The sequence below is a fragment of the Erpetoichthys calabaricus genome, chromosome 12, assembly GCF_900747795.2.
Source record: "Erpetoichthys calabaricus chromosome 12, fErpCal1.3, whole genome shotgun sequence".
NCBI classification, from domain to species: Eukaryota; Metazoa; Chordata; class Cladistia; order Polypteriformes; family Polypteridae; genus Erpetoichthys; species Erpetoichthys calabaricus.
Window position 1 is genome coordinate 15,931,582 of NC_041405.2, and position 19,339 is coordinate 15,950,920.

Here is a 19,339-nt window from a genome sequence, read left to right on the forward strand (position 1 = left end):
AAGTGGAAGAGGATGGATGAATGGGGTTTTTTCAACTTCATAACATAACAGAAAATATAAAAATCCATCATGCAGTTCCAAAGATGTTTAACTCCTTGGAGAGCTGGGAGGTGTGGTGGTTAATGCTGCTGGTACTCAGTGGTTTGAATCCCAGTCGAGATTGTAAAAAGTCAGCAAGTTCGCCTTCCATCAGTGTGGGTTTTCCTCTACCATCTCAAAGGTCAGTTTAACTGGTTACTCTGTACTGGCCCAGTATGTGTAAGTGGGCTTGTACCAGCTAGAGTCCAATGCTGCAGAGATAGGCTCCAATTCCCAAGCCACAGATCTGAATTGAGCACATTAAATGATTTAATGGAGAGCTGACTCTCCAAATCAAACATCTCTTTACAGATGGAACTTTACAGTTAAACTGAAGCTGATTCAGTTTTTAGAACAAAATGTGAGACAAGGATAATCAAAGTGAGGCAATGGATAGCCTTCCTGTATCTGATGTTAAACTGGGAAGGAAAACTGAGCCACCAGTAAGTGAAATCACAGAAACTCCCCATCTGTCCAGTGAGTGCAGGGTTAATGTGGCCCTTACGGCATGGCAGGTCGTCTCTAATGACATAACTAGTTATTCTTCATTTTTTTTCTTTATGTATCTTTGAGATATGTGCCAGCCATGAGTTGTATTAATAGTAGCATTTGATTAGTTAGGGAAAGTAGAATGTGATATGGCTCAGCCTTGAGTATTCTGACACCAGCTACAGGGTCTCATTTTTCCTAAAATAGAGAATGGGGGCAGGGTATAAAAGAGAAATCAAGCCCCCTTACAGCACCATTGCCTCCTTTCAGCCACCAAAAAAGTAACAACCCCTTCCATCGTGCAGACCTCACAAAAAAGGTGAGTATGGGTTTGTCCATGTGCATCCTGATGGGACAAAGAGAGAGAAAGAGGGAGATGGGAGAAAGAAAGAAAGAAAGAAAGAAAGAGAAAGAAAGAAAGAAAGAAAGAAAGAAAGAAAGAAAGAAAGAAAGAAAGAAAGAAAGAAAGAAAGAAAGAATTGGTCACTGGAAATAGAAGATGAATCAAATGAGGGTAGGGGAAGCGAATGAATTACAATGAAAGGTAACCTCAAATATGAGACTGGATATCCAAAATGGAATGTTGTGTGCAAAGAAGGCTGACAAATTAAAAAAAATGTAAAGCACAGCTACTACAATGAGGGCAAACACATGCCATCTTGGAATAAGGAATAAGAAAACACTGGTAAGAATGTTCAGCAATGTCAAAACGTTTACATTTGAAAGAAAGAAAGAAAGAAAGAAAGAAAGAAAGAAAGAAAGAAAGAAAGAAAGAAAGAAAGAAAGAAAGAAAGAAAGAAAGAAAGAAAGGAGAATGCTTGTATTAAGAAAGAAAGAAAGAAAGAGAGAAAGAAAGAAAGGAGAATAGTTTTAAGAAAGAAAGAAAGAGAAAGAAAGAAAAAGAAAGAAATATACAAGCATTCTCTGTTCTTTCTTTCTTTCTTTCTTTATAAAAACATTCTTCTTTCTTTCTTTCTTTCTTTCTTTCTTTCTTAATGCAAGCATTCTCCTTTCTTTCTTTCTTTCTTTCTTTCTTTCTTTCTTTCTTTCTTTCTTTCTTTCATTCTTAATGCAAGCATTCTTTCTTTCTTTCTTTCTTTCTTTCTTTCTTTCTTTCTTTCTTTCTTTCTTTCTTGTATGATTTATACAATTGAATCTGCTGACACTGTCTTTAGCCTCCGTGTATCTTTTGCAAAACACAACCTTCCATTCTGTCTTCTTTTTTGTTTTTTTGAGAGTTCACAAAATGTAAAGCTCACTTTTGCCTTGTAATGTTTTTTTTTTTGAAGGGCGCTATATAAAACAGAGGTTCATTGATCTTTTTAAATGACTCTGTGTATTATAGTGGATGTCAGTTCATTTTGTTTCTTCAGAGTTCATACGATTTCAAGCTCATTTTCATTTTACCTTGAAATGAGGTGATTTTTTGAAGGGCGCTATATGAAAATGAGTCTATGTATTGTAGTGGATGTCAGTTTAAGTTACAAATAATCAAGGCATGCAGAATTTACCTGTATCCATTTTTAACCTCCTTTATGTGTGTGTTTTATATTACAAAATGTGTATTCATAAAGAATTAGATAGTCTTCAGAAATGTCAAGGCTTGTTGCAATGCATCTACTAATCATTTATTTCTACGTAATGCAAATGCAGTAATTGTTACAATTTTGTGATGAGCAGTAATGGACTTATAGATAATACTATTTCCAAGTTTAGAAGTCTTATTGACCGCACTCTCATTATATAACAGTGTGTGACTAATTGGCACAGCACAGGTAGCTTCAGCTCTAAAGTGATGCCATTGGTGTTTTGTTAGTCTTATTGACCACACAAAGCCTTGTTAAGCTCTACGTTAGTGACATAGCAGCAACTGACTTACGGCACAGTCTTACCCATTATTGTGATCAATTCAAATCAGGAGTGTAGACTTTGCCCTGATTTAACTGGATAACACTTTAGAACTGGGACTTTAAGCTATTGCTTTTCACTTACTGCTGTGTAGCACAATCAAACCCTTTCTTTATGAACGTCTTGTTAAGTAGCATCCATCCATCCATCCATCATCCAACCCACTATATCCTAACTATAGGGTCACGGGGGTCTGCTGGAGCCAATCCCAGCCAACACAGGGCACAAGGCAGGAAACAAACCCCAGGCAGGGCGCCAGCCCACAGCTAGGCACACATACACACACACACACACACACTAGGGACGATTGAGAATCGCCAATGCACCTAACCTGTATGTCTCGGAGGAAACCCACGCAGACACGGGGAGAACATACAAACTCCATGCAGGGACGACCCGGGAAGCGAACCCAGGTCTCCTAACTGTGAGGCAGCAGCGCTACCCACTGTGCCACCCCTTGTTAAGTAGCATAAATGACAAATAGCTGCAGTCACTCTAAAGCTGTCCTTCATGCATTAATTCACGTCTTCTTGTCCCTGACTGGGTTGTGTTACCCATTGGGGGTTATAAATTATAATCAAGGGAGGAGCTCATTTTGATTTAATGAAAGAGATAAATGACTGTTATGACGTAACACCTTAGAACAGGGCCTTTAGGATCTCGTAGGGCATTTTTAACTCTCTTTTGTACCTGAAGAAAGCCTTTGCTAAGGTCTTGTAGTGGAGCAGTAAGTGACTACAAAACTCCAGATGTTCTCCATGTATTATTTGTTAATAAAAATATTAATGTCTTGTTGTAATAATAAAAGTTATTATACTTATTATAATGGTTATAATAAAAATGTCGTTATATAACTATACTTTTTAATACGTTATACATGCTAATATGTAACATACAGTATTTACAAATTCAGTGTGTGTGTGTGTTTATACATTCAGCTGTACATGTTTCTGTCATACGAATACAAGCTATAATTATTACTATAGGTAGGGCATCGCGATCTTACATAACTCAAAGCGCATATCCGGGACTTGACCAAACCGATTGACTCCACTGCAGAACTTTATTTTACTCTACCGTTGTTTGTTACATTTTTAAAAGGAGAGTTGCTTCAAAAGGAATCCACCACGCACCATCATTCGATGCCCTGTTGAATTGCCCACTCGGTTTAAATCTCGATCTCCAGTCTAGTCGTACTCAAGGGATCTTCTTCTCGTGATCTTTGTTTAAGAATGAGAAGCATGCCAGCCTGAAAAACAGGGAGACGACAGAGAGGTGGCTTTTACAAACGGTGGATGAGTTCTGGAAATTCTACTTTGAATTCATAATATATAATGTATTTAAATATGAGTCTTACGGATGCAGCGCTAAAGATGTTCTTTATTGATGACGTGAAGGGTGGCGCAGTGCTTAGATCGGGAGTCATTTCTGTTCGCGTCTGTTAGTTTATTTGGATCGAGTTTTCATTTTTCTTCTCCACGAGGTTTTCCACCGGGTGTTTAGATATTTCATGCCGCCTCAACCAAGCACGTGCTGGTTAGGCTGACTGGCGATGTATGAGTGACTAAAAGGACCCTGCGGTGATCTGGCACACTAATTGTTTGGTTTTTTTTTCCTGCCTTGAGGCCAGTGGTGTTTGGACAAACCCCAGTAACCGCGATCTGACCTGCGCATTGGGCGTTGTTATGTTAATACCAATTACATGAATATATAAAATGGTTAAATCAATCAATCAATAAATAAATCAATGCTCAAGAAACAGATGATCCCAAAAAATTAAGTCACCACAATGTTATCCCCAATTTCAAAATATTCCAGTTTTGTGCCCTGCTGTTTATATGTGCTCCTACCTTTCGTTCTGGCAGTCTTCGCTCTGAGCGCAACGCTTCTTGTTACTTTGATGTACACAAAGACCACCTTCTTAGCTTGACAATGTGGGGGGCAGCAAGTGCGACACGGGGATGGTGAGCTGTGCTGCTCATTTATAGAAAGGATTTGTCTGAGAGGGGCTTCTACTCCAACTGCTCCGTTTTGGCTACCCGGTGTATATATGTAAAGTAACTGTTAATAATAATAATAATAATAATAATAATAATAATAATATCTGCTGTAAATAATGAGATGGCGCTACTTTTCCATCACGTTCCAGCCCAATTTTAAATAAAAATCCATCTCTAAATTTCGTTTCAGTCCGATAGTTTAAGAATTATGTCTTTGAGAGTGATGTCTTTTAAAAACAAACTGAATAATTCCAATTACAGCCACAGATAGATAGATAGATAGATAGATAGATATTAACTTTAGTGTAGTAGGCAGGATAGATAGATAGATAGATAGATAGATAGATAGATAGATAGATAGATAGATAGATAGATAGATAGATAGATAGATAGATAGATTTTGAAGAGGTTGAGCACAAAATAAGGCATATTGTTCTCCATCTCACACTGTACTGTATATTTAATCCCATTGGCACATTCTGTTTTAGTATATTTACATTGTTTCGGTGAGCCCATTTGTTTTAAACTCCTAAATTGTGCACCAAACGAGTTCTCGTATATCACGTTGATTAGTTAATTAGATCTGCTCTTTTGTTTCTTTGCACAGTTAATTACGTGGGTGGTGTTACTAAGCTATTTACAATTAATTCCTTGTGGTAATTATGGAGGAGGTCATTCCAGCATCATGGCTCACTTTCTTCAGTGCTGCAGGAGTAACTTACACAAGCAGCAGCTGCAGTGTCTTTTAGAAACGGGCACTCTAGTTAGCTTACTGTCAGTTGCTTCTTCTTTTTTAAATGTGTGCTTCTAACACAATGCAAAGTGGAAAACAATTGTGCTATTTTTCTAGTGGTATGCTCTAAATAAGGTGACTTCCCTGCAAGCAATCCCTAATTACAGGTGGCTATCTGTGTACTTATATTTACTGACTGTAAACCCACCAGTCACTGATGTAATGGAGTCAGTCACTTTTTAAAGAAATGCTCTGTAAACGCATAATTGAAAACCATATAAAAGTAAAGTAACCAAGATAGATAGATAGATAGATTGATATTCATTTTAGTATAGTAGGCAGGATTAGATAGATAGATATTCATTTTAGTATAGTAGGCAGGATTAGATAGATAGATAGATAGATAGATAGATAGATAGATAGATAGATAGATAGATAGATATTCATTTTAGTATAGTAGGCAGGATTAGATAGATAGATAGATAGATAGATAGATAGATAGATAGATAGATAGATAGATAGATAGATAGATAGATAGATAGATAGATAGATAGATATTCATTTTAGTATAGTAGGCAGGATTAGATAGATAGATAGATAGATAGATAGATAGATAGATAGATAGATAGATAGATAGATAGATAGATAGATATTCATTTTAGTATAGTAGGCAGGATTAGATAGATAGATAGATAGATAGATAGATAGATAGATAGATAGATAGATAGATAGATAGATAGATAGATAGATAGATAGATAGATAGATAGATAGATAGATAGATAGATAGATAGCACTGGGTTTGTGATTTCCTGCTGCATAGCAACTCAGACTTAGTTCAGTTTTTCATCATGTGTTAGTCTACCAATATTACAGATTTCTGCAATGTCCACATATTAGAAACCTTGTCAAAGCACAAAGAACCAACTAGATATATAAAGAACCCTTCACAAAATGATGATGATTATTATTATTTTTTGTCAAACAATGGGTCTAAGAGGAACCACACAATCCATTAAAATGATTAAAAAACAATATTTATAACAGTGTATTCTGACATTTGGGCTTCAAAATGAGTAAACATTTAAGTACATTAAATCAATTGTTTCCACACAAAGTGAAACAAGAAGTCACTTCCACAGTTACTGGAAATACTCTTAGTAATCCACCCATTTTCTTAATGCAGTGTTGTGAAGAAGCTGGAGCCTATTCTTGCAATTGTAGGGTACAAGAATGGAAGAACACCTGCAGAGGGTGACAGTCCATCACAGGGTGAACACACACACGCACACACACTATAGGTCTAATTTACCAAACCTGCATGTCTTTGGAACTGTAGGAGGAAACAGATGCTAACAAGAGTAGAACATTCAAACTCCACAAAAGCAGCGCATAGGACATGATTCCTGGTCTCCTTGTTGCTAAGGTTATCACTTTGAATAAACAGGCCACTCATTGGTAGTTCTTTTCTCTTTGTCTACCTTTGTTTCCAGCTGTGTGAAGCTGGGAGATCAAATGTTTAAAGTAAGTGAAGATTCTCACTATGATACTGATATTAGCCATGATACTAGCTGTCGTCATTGCAGATGACCTACTTGAATTCCTATCTATCTATCTATCTATCTATCTATCTATCTATCTATCTATCTATCTATCTATCTATCTATCTATCTATCTATCTATCTATCTATCTATCTATCATATAGTGCCTTTCATATCTATCTATCTATCTATCTATCTATCTATCTATCTATCTATCTATCATATAGTGCCTTTCATATCTATCTATCTATCTATCTATCTATCTATCTATCTATCTATCTATCTATCTATCTATCTATCTATCTATCTATCTATCTATCATATAGTGCCTTTCATATCTATCTATCTATCTATCTATCTATCTATCTATCTATCTATCTATCTATCTATCTATCTATCTATCTATCTATCTATCATATAGTGCCTTTCATATCTATCTATCTATCTATCTATCTATCTATCTATCTATCTATCTATCTATCTATCTATCTATCTATCTATCTATCTATCTATCATATAGTGCCTTTCATATCTATCTATCTATCTATCTATCTATCTATCTATCTATCTATCTATCTATCTATCATATAGTGCCTTTCATATCTATCTATCTATCTATCTATCTATCTATCTATCTATCTATCTATCTATCTATCTATCTATCTATCATATAGTGCCTTTCATATCTATCTATCTATCTATCTATCTATCTATCTATCTATCTATCTATCTATCTATCTATCTATCTATCTATCTATCTATCTATCTATCATATAGTGCCTTTCATATCTATCTATCTATCTCCTTGCTTGCTGAGCGGCTGATATCACATAAATAACAATGGTACCCCTGCAGACTCGGAGCACTGCGGGTTTGCTGTAGAGGTCCCTTCTTGCCATGTGGAGTCCTTGTTAGATTTGTCAGTAGATGACTGATCTTTCTGCAGTTACCTTCTGTTGTAAAGTGTTGTCATCATCATGCAGCATTCGTAAAGGTCTTGCTGCCTGATTATCAACTAACAGATCCACCTAGATAGCAAATACGCGTTTGTTCTTCCATCACTCAAATGTCTTAATCGTGCTCTTAAGAGGGCATCTCAATATGCATTAAACATAATCCACTCTGACAGATAAAAAAGGACACCACAAATATTTTCTATTGTACGTTGAAAGTGAATACGTCTGTGTTTCTACGTGCAGAAGCAAAACATTTTCAAAAGTATCCATATCCCGCGTATCAGGTTTAAAAGCAAACATCTTGTCTGGCTAGCTGACCGGTGGTCTAGGCTTGCGGCAAAGAGCGTGCTGAGTAAAGAGGACCTAACGAGGACATAGGCTGTGGAGAATGTAAATTCGCGTCATTTCTTCACTCCCGCCCGTCTCAGATCCGTATAAATTGCTCAGCTGAGAGAGGCTCAGATTCTCAGCGGCTGTTAAATTTAGTCTCAGAAGTTAACGAGTGTAATGAGAGATTCTCGGTGCTCGCCTTTAGGAAATACCACATACAGTATGACTGACGAGCAGTCCGCTCGGCGTCCACCCTCAGCAACTTGTTGCGGCGTGTAAGTCAAAGTTTATAAACGCAAACCGAGAAAAGGGGATCTAGTTTTTTTTATCTCGAAGTAGGATGCAACGAATAGGAGACAAATTAAGCATTCTGACATTTTCGAAATAGAAGATTCGATTTCAGAGGGAAGCAGTGCGGTAAAGCAGCTGAGAAAGTAACGGCTTAACCTCAAGACTGCACATTTGCATTGCTGACAGGTCGCGTGCCTCCCCCAAAGCCTGCAAACCCCCATCCAGTGTGTTGCAATGCACGAGACATGAGCCCGTGTCCCTCGACACTGTATCGACTTGTGCGTGTAAAGCTTCAAAATGAAGGACAACGTGAAGTGCAGCGGTGGTTCAGTTACAAACCTGTCAGCTTGTCCCTAAGGAGCAAAGGTTGCATTGTGTTGAAGGCGCTAGAGAAGTCTAGAAACATAATTCTTACAGCACCACTGCCTCTGTCCAAGTGGGAGAGGGATCGGTGTAGCATATAGATGATGGCATCCTCCGCTCCCACCTTCTCCTGATATGCAAACTGCAGAGGGTCGAGGGCGTGTTGAACCTGTGGCCTCAGGTGGTGAAGCAGCAGCCTCTCCATGGTCTTCATCACATGTGATGTCAGAACAACAGGCCGAAAGTTATTCAGCTCACTAGGACATGATACCTTTGGGATCGGGGTGATGCAAGATGTTTTCCAAAGCCTCAGGACTCTCCCCTGTTCCAGGCTCAGGTTGAAGATGCGCTGTAGAGGACCCCCCAGCTCCAATGCACAGACCTTCAGCAGTCGTGGCGATACTCCATCTGGACCCGCTGCTTTGCTGGCACGAAGTCTCCTCAGCTCTCTGCTCACTTGCGCTGTTGTAATTATGGGTGTGGATGTCTCTCCTATGCTGGTATCAGAAGAAGGATGTGTGGAGGGTGCAGTACTCTGAGGTGAGAGTGAGAGTGGGTTAGGGTGGTCAAACCTGTTAAAGAAGTTGTTCATTTGGTTTGCTCTCTCCATATCTCTCTCGATGGTGGTACCCCGCTTCAAGCTGCAGCCAGTGATGATCTTCATCCCATCCCACACTTCCTTTATGCTGTTATTCTGCAACTTCTGCTCCAGCTTTCTCTAGATTTTTTATTTATTTATTTATTTATTATTATTTATTTATTATTATTTTATTTTATTTATTTTCTTTAGATTTTTTTTTAGATTTCTTTTTTCTAGAACAACTAAAGAGCAAATGAAAAAATAAAACCTTTACATGGACAGGATCCGAAATGAATAAATGACAAAGACGTGGGGCAAGAAAAATTGAAATGTTGAACTGTACCACGATGCGACGAACTACAACTTAAATGTAGACCAGAAGGAGGAGACTTAAAAGGACAAGCATAATAATAATAATAATAACAATAAAAATAATAATAATAATAATGTGAACTAGATTTGTAGTCCTTTTCAGTTAAGGTCAAAACCAGGAGAGGAAAAATGAATTGTTCAACCAAAGCTGGGCCAAGTGGGCCAAAACCAAACAAACTGTTGTTTGAAAGCAGAAGCCCTAAAGTCAAAAACTGAAGTACTCCCCACTGCTACTCAAGACCAATGTATCAAGACCAACTATTACCAAAATAAGATCTTGAAAAACAGCGCCCCCCCCTCCCAAGATGCATACAATATACGATAAACAAGAAGAGGCAATAGACCATCTAGTCTCTGGCTGCTCAGAATTGGCCAAAATGGAATACAGAGAAAGACATAACAAAGCAGCAGCATGGCTATATTGGGCAATATGCAAACACTGTAACATCCAAGTCAAAGGCGAATGTTACAAACATGAGCCATCAAAGGTAACTAGAAATGATGAGGTGACTATATTATGGGGGATGCCAAAAGAAACAGATAAAGAAGTCAAGACTAATAATGCCGATATAGTAGGGAAGGACAAGAAGGAGAGATCTTGTCTGCTCATTGACATGTCTTTCCCCGCCTAAAGAAACATCTCCATCAAATCTACACAAAAACTCTCCAAATATAAAGATCTACAAATAGAAATTGAGAAAATGTGGGGTATGAAAGCCAAAATAATACCAGTGGTAATAGGTTCTCTCGGGCTGGTCAAGAAAGAGATGGAAAAAATCCCTGGTAATATTATGATACAAGATGTCCAGAAGATTGTCCTCCTTGGCACCACTCATATACTGAGGAGGACTTTTATCTATCAAGTGAACCATCACACCCTCATGGTAGCCCTAAGTTCAAGGGATAGACTCGCCTTCATATGTGAATAGAGCAGAACTTTAAGGAATAGTAATAATAATAATTCTTTACATTTATATAGCATTTTTCTCACTACTCAATGTGCTTTTACACATTGATTGGGGAGCCACTTCAACCACCGCCAATGTGCAGCATCCACATGGATGATGCAACAGCAGCCATTCTTGCACCAGTACACTCACCACACATCAGCAATTAAGTGGTGAAGGGAGATAGCTGAGATAGATAGATACTTTATTAATTATTCCCTATCTATCTATCTATCTATCTATCTATCTATCTATCTATCTATCTATCTATCTATCTATCTATCTATCTATCTATCTATCTATCTAGTTGAGACCGGAATGACTAGGCCATAGTTAGTAAATTAGCCAGGACATTGAGTATCCGTTGAAAAAAGTAGGGTGTATCCTAAAGATCTTTCATGACCAAAGAGAATTAGGTCCTCAGTTTTATGTCTCATCCAAAGGATGGAGCCATTTTAACAGCACAGTGTCCTCGTCGCTGCACTGGGACATCAAGATCCACACACAGTCCACAAGATAAGCACCCCCTGCTGGTCTCCTCAACACCTCCTCCAGCAGAAACCCAAGCTTTTCCTGGTTGGTCTCACATCAAATTATTGGCCAAGCCTGACACCAAGCACTTGGCCAACATAGAATCCATATTACTAACCGAGAATGCTAAACCGGATGATGGACGCAGGCACATCCGGCAATGGGCCGTAGCTGCAAAAAGACGTACTGTGCAGGCGCAAAAAGAGTCCGCGAGAGTCGGCTGAGGAGCCGAGAAAGGCGGATGAGGGGCCGCGAGAGGCGGACAAGACCACAGAAAAAAGGAGTGAGCACAGGAAAAATGGAGAAATGAGGAAACGCAGGCAAAGCACGAAACACATTGCACACGAAACTAGACCCAAAAAAAAAAAAGAAGCTCGCGCACAACAGCAAGGCCCCCCCCCCCTACAGGCACCGGACGGGACACACACCAAGAGGGGGATTCAACAAGCCCATGGAACACAAAAAAAAGAACACAAAACCACCCCACAGACCCTACAAGCAAGGGATGGGACACACACAAACAGGGGGATTCAACAAGACACAGGAACACAAAAAGAAAGAAGACGCTCGCGCGACAACAATCCTCAACCCCCCCCCCCCCCCCCCCCACACACACACACACACACATCCATAAGAAGTGACACCCAAAGCCACATATTCTAAAGTGAACATGAACACCTTCACACTAGACAGCATAGGTGTCAGCATTGGTGGATCTCCTTACAATAAAGCACTATTAACCGTTCAACTGCAGAAAAGGAAACATATTAACAGTGACTGCGATCCTCCTTATTACTTATCCATATTTCGCATGCTGAGAAAGAAACAAGTCATGAATACACGGTCACGGGTACAAAACGAAAAGGAAAGGATAACAGGAACAAACACACGAACACGAAAGAAACAACAAAATAGACGGCTATGCAGCATAGGTGGATCTCATTACAATAAGACACTATTAACCGTTCAACCGCAGAAAAGGCTCCATATTAACAGTGAGTGCAATACTCCTTATTACTTATCCATATTTCTAAAAGAAAAAATGTCTTGACTCCAAAAACGCAAAGCTCAACTAAAGCTTCTAACTAACGATGTACCTAAAAGTGAAAACTTAATGAACTGCATTAGATCCTACAATAGTTCATTTAATATGCACAAATCTACATCCTAGATCCACATGACGCAAACTATCAATCAAAGTGCTGCATCGCAACAGGCACGGATTCAAAACGAAACACCTCCCGTCTCAGACATACGTTAATGGCAGCGAAGGCTACAACGGGCTTCTCACACAGCACAGGCAAATCGATTACAGCTCCAAAACAACACGTCCCAAATACTACACATGCAACAACGCGCCTCTCAAACGGCACAAGCAAAACATACACCAGGAAAATTCATTCGGATTAATGAATGTCATTTGCAATCATTGTCATTCAGTTCACTTCCCTGAAGAAACAACTGGCAATACAAGTTATACATTTACACGTTGTTGTCAAAAGGGTCAAATTAGACTGCCTTCTTTACATTCATATACTGAATATCTACAGAAGCTTATAACTGACGATGTACCTGAAAGTGAAATCTTTATCAACTACATTAGATCCTACAAATCGGAATCCACTATGAACATTAACAGTGGCACTGCACGTGACATCCGTCTTGAAAAAATGTTTATTGATGAATGTTCAATGGCATGAACAAACGTTTATGAATAATAATATTCGATTTGGAGGAAAGGTACTTTTATGAGGAGGAGATTTTAGACAGTGATTAGCTATTCTTCCAGATGCCATGCACTCAGCTATTGTTCAGTGCACCTTAAAATACGCAGACAATTGGCATTGCTTTCAAAAGATACAGTTAGTAAAAAAGATACGATGTCCAGAACCAGATCATAACAATTGCTTATTACAACTGAGAGATGGTACACTCACCAATACAGATGGACTTCAGCCACATATTATTACAATTCCTCAAGCCTTTATCTGCGACGACTTAGTTACAGAGAGATTTGGAACAGCAATCTCATTAGACCAAATGCCCCTTTTAACACAACGCACTATATTATGTCCAAAAAATATTAATGTGGAAAACATAAATACCCAAGTCATTCCATTACTTCCTGGAAAGACACAACTCTTTCTAAGCTCTGACAAACTTGACTCTGATCACAACAATAACCATCTTAAATTGACCTTACAAGTTCTGAGCTGGAATTACCTTTTACACTTAAACGGCGTGTACAAAGAAATTTTCAAATAAACCTTTACACTGTGCCACACTCTTTATTGTTTGCTTTCTATTTGCATCATCTACACCGTCACACTATTCTATATCTCGTTCATACATCACGCTCTTTGTCATTCCCAACACCAGGGGTTGGCGAGCGAAGCGAGCAGGGGGCGGAGCCTCCTAGTAGAAACTAACTGGCCATCTTTATTCCGAAACTTCAAGTTACATCGCAAAAATGATTACAGTCACATGATCCGTAATTCATGTTGCATAAATAATAAACAAGAGATCTAAAAGTAAATTCAAATCGTTCCCAAAAAAGTTCCCAACAATAAAAAACACTATAGAAAAAAATGTGTATTATGACAAATACATTAAAAAATTAGGAATCACAATACAGTGGTGTGAAAAACTATTTGCCCCCTTCCTGATTTCTTATTCTTTTGCATGTTTGTCACACAAAATGTTTCTGATCATCAAACACATTTAACCATTAGTCAAATATAACACAAGTAAACACAAAATGCAGTTTGTAAATGATGGTGTTTATTATTTAGGGAGAAAAAAAAATCCAAACCTACATGGCCCTGTGTGAAAAAGTAATTGCCCCCTTGTTAAAAAATAACCTAACTGTGGTGTATCACACCTGAGTTCAATTTCCGTAGCCACCCCCAGGCCTGATTACTGCCACACCTGTTTCAATCAAGAAATCACTTAAATAGGAGCTGCCTGACACAGAGAAGTAGACCAAAAGCACCTCAAAAGCTAAACATCACGCCAAGATCCAAAGAAATTCAGGAACAAATGAGAACAGAAGTAATTGAGATCTATCAGTCTGGTAAAGGTTATAAAGCCATTTCTAAAGCTTTGGGACCCCAGCGAACCACAGTGAGAGCCATTATCCACAAATGGCAAAAACATGGAACAGTGGTGAACCTTCCCAGGAGTGGCCGGCTGACCAAAATTACCCCAAGAGCGCAGAGACGACTCATCCGAGAGGTCACAAAAGACCCCAAGACAACGTCTAAAGAACTGCAGGCCTCACTTGCCTCAATTAAGGTCAGTGTTCACGACTCCACCATAAGAAAGAGACTGGGCAAAAAACGGCCTGCATGGCAGATGTCCAAGACGCAAACCACTGTTAAGCAAAAAGAACATTAGGGCTCGTCTCAATTTTGCTAAGAAACATCTCAATGATTGCCAAGACTTTTGGGAAAATACCTTGTGGACTGATGAGACAAAAGTTGAACTTTTTGGAAGGCAAATGTCCCGTTACATCTGGCGTAAAAGGAACACAGCATTTCAGAAAAAGAACATCATACCAACAGTAAAATATGGTGGTGGTAGTGTGATGGTCTGGGGTTGTTTTGCTGGTTCAGGACCTGGAAGGCTTGCTGTGATAGATGGAACCATGAATTCTACTGTCTACCAAAAAATCCTGAAGGAGAATGTCCGGCCATCTGTTCGTCAACTCAAGCTGAAGCGATCTTGGGTGCTGCAACAGGACAATGACCCAAAACACACCAGCAAATCCACCTCTGAATGGCTGAAGAAAAACAAAATGAAGACTTTGGAGTGGCCTAGTCAAAGTCCTGACCTGAATCCAATTGAGATGCTATGGCATGACCTTAAAAAGGCGGTTCATGCTAGAAAACCCTCAAATAAAGCTGAATTACAACAATTTTGCAAAGATGAGTGGGCCAAAATTCCTCCAGAGCGCTGTAAAAGACTCATTGCAAGTTATCGCAAACGCTTGATTGCAGTTATTGCTGCTAAGGGTGGCCCAACCAGTTATTAGGTTCAGGGGGCAATTACTTTTTCACACAGGGCCATGTAGGTTTGGATTTTTTTTTCTCCCTAAATAATAAAAACCACCATTTACAAACTGCATTTTGTGTTTACTTGTGTTATATTTGACTAATGGTTAAATGTGTTTGATGATCAGAAACATTTTGTGTGACAAACATGCAAAAGAATAAGAAATCAGGAAGGGGGCAAATAGTTTTTCACACCACTGTAGCTGCTGAAATGTCCAGTATCGCTCGGCCCTCATGTCATATAGTCATGAAACACATCCATTGATCATTATTTGTAAAGGGAAATTTAGCCTTGGCTCAAAACCAAAATATTGAGCAGTGGGCATGATGTGATAAAGTCCCAAAAATCCTACAAGTAGTAATATAGCCAACAGCATGGGGGATTTGACATGATTTTTAAGGGGGCTTATGCTACTTTCTTTTTGAACTTCAAAATTGGAATTTTCAACTGGAATGCCTTCTCAAAAACTTGGGGCTAGTATGTCAAGTCCGAGTGTGTCTGTCTTCAGATCATGACGTTAATCCAAAATGGCGACATACGCCACAAACTTAGTTGAAAGCTGTAGTAGTACACTGCTTATTAACACTTCTGTCTATTTGTGTCTCATTAAATCAGTCGTACACACAGCATTGTCCGACTTCTATCTGTATACGTAAAATACAATGTAATATGTTGTCAATCAGCTGCTATTTATTCCGATGGACATAGCACAACAAAGGTTTTCCTGGACACATCCATACTGGTTTTCTGATTGTTTTAGTGGAATGTGATCAACTTTTGCTTGACATTATTCCCAGCTCCCACATCCAACTTCTGAGGTAAATAGAATGGAGCATTCACCAAGGTAAATGACCTCTTGGGGCCAAGCTTGTGGAAATTCCACAAAACCATAAAAGTTTATTAAGGGTTTCTTAATTATCACACATTTGAGGTAGTTATAGGGGGCAGCATAGTGGCACAGTGATGGCGCTTCTGCCTCGCAGTAAGGAGACTAGGATTCACTTCCTGGGTTCTCTTCTTGTGGAGTTTACATGTTCTCCCGTGTCCGTGTGGGTTTCCTTTGAGTGCTCCAATTTCAACCCACAATCCAAAGATAGTCAGGTTAGGTGAATTGGTGATTGCCTAGTATGTGTCTGATGAATGTGTGTGTTATCCCTGCGATGGACTGGTGTTCTATCCCTTGTGCTAGCTGGGATAGGCTCCAGTACATTCCATGATCCTGTTCAGGACTAAGTGAGTGAGAAAATGGTATAACATGAGGTAGCTATAGAATTCAATCTATAGGACTTGTCTGAATTCTCAATAAATAATAAGCACAAAATAAACTGACCTATCAGCCATCAGTATCAGCTTCTGGTGATCACAATTTGAATTTCCCAGTGGGATTAATAAAGTTTATCTAATTTCGCCTGACTTCTTAAGTTTATGGGCAGATCTACCATCAGAGAATTCTGGGTACCCACCCAGGAGTCTGTGACGGCAATGGACCTTCTTCACCAATATCTCCCTTCCACTCAGTTCCCATCCTTAGTCTCCCATCCGTAGGTGATAAATCAATCAAGTCTTGCACCTTCTTATTAGAAGTACAAACAACTCTCTTTTAAGAAGCTAAATCACCCAGGGTCCCGTGAGGTCTTATTCCAGCTGTGTTCAAGCCTATTATTAATGTACTGTAAGTGTGACACTACCTGGGTGGGTTATTTCATGCCGACAGATGTTCTCAACAAGGAGTAAATAGTTATGACCTAGTAGAGATTATTCCCAGTTGATTTCTTGACATGTTCATCATTAATGTGTCCTTCATCCTAACTGGCTAATCTTCTGAGCAGGATTCAGACCTTTTCAGAACCTTAGAATCTCCTGAACTGGACTTCGGCCTATCACAGAGTAATTAAACCACAACAATTAATGTGAATTGCTCGAATATCCTGGGTTTGATACCAAAATCAATCAGTAGGACCAAGGATACATCGGACAAGCTAATATTTTTCTATTCCGCCACGGTTCAATATTGGTGTTCCTCACACCCATGCAAGCAAAGCTTACTGTTTGTGTTTTTTTTTTTCAGACAGGAGTAGAATTTGTTAAGGGGGGGCTCATTTGCCTTGCCATATTTGTAGCAGACTAAATCAGGCAGAGCACCTTGAAATACAATATTTGGCTTCACTGTGATGGACTCAGTGGTAGGTGATTGATGGTTACCGGTGCAGACAACAAGCTCTGTCATCCTCCATCGACCTGTCTGCTTTCATGACTGGGCCATACCTGCTTGTATGGTTTTAGAGTGGCTGCCCATACACCATTGAGCATGGTTGTTGTTCTTTGTTCACTCAGGTCAGCTTGTGTGTAATGTTCATAGCCACTACACCTTCTTGACAAGTCTCCTGAATTGTTCATAAAATTCAGTAGTACTAAGGTGTTGTATCATGTTAGCCATTATGAATGTAGTGAGAAGTTAAGCAAAATGACCCCTTTTATTGGTTAACTGAACAGATTATTATATGCAAGCTTTCGAGGCAACTCAGGCCCCTTCTCACTTCATACAAATCAGCATAGTCTGGACTTATGATGCTGTCACCAATAGAGGAGCCAATCACATGGGAAGGGTAAGTGGTCCACTTGGTAGCCACTCCGTTAATTTTATATACAGTATGTTGATGCTTTGCTACAGTTATAAGGAAGGCTCACAAACATGACGATACCATTCAATGCAAAAAACATAGCTGGTAGGTGGCATTGTGGGTCACTGGTTAGCGCATTATATTAGTTTTGGGATAAAACCCCAGCCTGGTCACTACGTGTGTGAAGTCTGAATGGATTTTCCTCTGTCTTGTCTGATTTACACCTCAAAGATTAGTGCTGTTGGGGTGTAAATAAGTGTTCTCTGTGGTGCACTAGCACTCCACCCAGGGTTGGTTCCAGCTTTGTGCCCAGTACTGGCAGGATAGGCTATGGTGGTCTGATCCTTAGCAGCATTAAGCGTCTTTAATATAGGATTAGTAGATTCACGTCAAGTTACAATTTTTCACATTTTACCGGTGATCATTCTAAAACAGGCAAAAACTTCTACATCAGTTTGATCAATTTAATATTATTTATTGTATCAGTATGCTGCTGCTGAAGAATGTGAATTTCCCATTGGGATTAATAAAGTATCTATCTATCTATCTATCTATCTATCTATCTATCTATCTATCTATCTATCTATCTATCTATCTATCTATCTATCTATCTATCTATCTATCTATCTATCATAGTTATCATTTATTTGAAATTATTACTACATGGTCCAACCTTAATGGTCCGCTGTCAATTGGCTAAGTGTTTCCACTCAATTTAGTCCACTCAAATGGTGGCTATTCCTTCTTGTCAGATGTATGCTGTGGTCACCAAGTACAGGATGTTCAGTAGACAAGGTCATGAAAGTACAGCAAAACCATGTCAAGGGAACAAGAGTTCATGAAAGGTCAAGCAGCCCTAATAAATGCTTGTTTATGTCTTGGCCTGTAACAGACTTCTGTAGATGGTACTGACAGACCCCCCATTTAACTCCTGCTCTCCTTCTCCTTTTCAACAGCTGTAAACATGTTGATGACTGATCTGCTGAAAGCTGATGACATCTCTAAGGCTGTGGGAGCATTCAAGGGTAAGGAAGTGCTTGCTATAAATGGCCATAGCATTGCTTAAGTCAAACGCGGAACTTAACACCTCCCGCTGAGGAGAGGCGGCCGAGGATTCTCTGGCGTTATTTTTAGATGTAATGATTGTAAGTACACAGGGGAACACCAAAGTTCAAGCCTCTCCAGTAGCCTGAATGCCCAGAGGAGTTCACGAAGAGAAACTGATTTACACGAGAGCTGGAATGTTTGTCCATGCTGCCTTTGCGATGCACAACTCACGTTACTCTGCTTTTCGTTCCAGACATTTTTCCTTTTAAATATCCTGCCAAAAATAAATAAATAAGTATGTCTGTGCAGTAAACTTCAGTGTACATTACTGGATAACATGCAAAGGTCAGACCATGACAAGTTATCCATCTGCCAACAGATATTAAGCAACTGGCCTGACAATCATTTTAAGATGGAGCTCCATCAAATTTTAAAGAGTAGTAATAAATTAATTAAATAGCTAACTAATTAATACTCTAAATATATAATTATTTTATTTA

At 39.1% G+C, this 19,339-nt stretch overlaps 1 protein-coding gene across 1 annotated transcript in view; it reads left to right on the top strand.

Moving 5' to 3' along the window:
• Positions 1-738: 738 nt before the first annotated feature.
• Positions 739-19,339, top strand: part of pvalb7 (parvalbumin 7) — a 37,635-nt gene continuing 19,034 nt past the window's right edge. The window contains exons 1-2 of the mRNA XM_028816805.2: positions 739-886; positions 18,749-18,817. Coding sequence (XP_028672638.2) covers positions 18,757-18,817 — 61 coding nt within the window. The 5' untranslated portion in view covers positions 739-886; positions 18,749-18,756. The remainder of the gene's footprint in view (positions 887-18,748; positions 18,818-19,339) is intronic.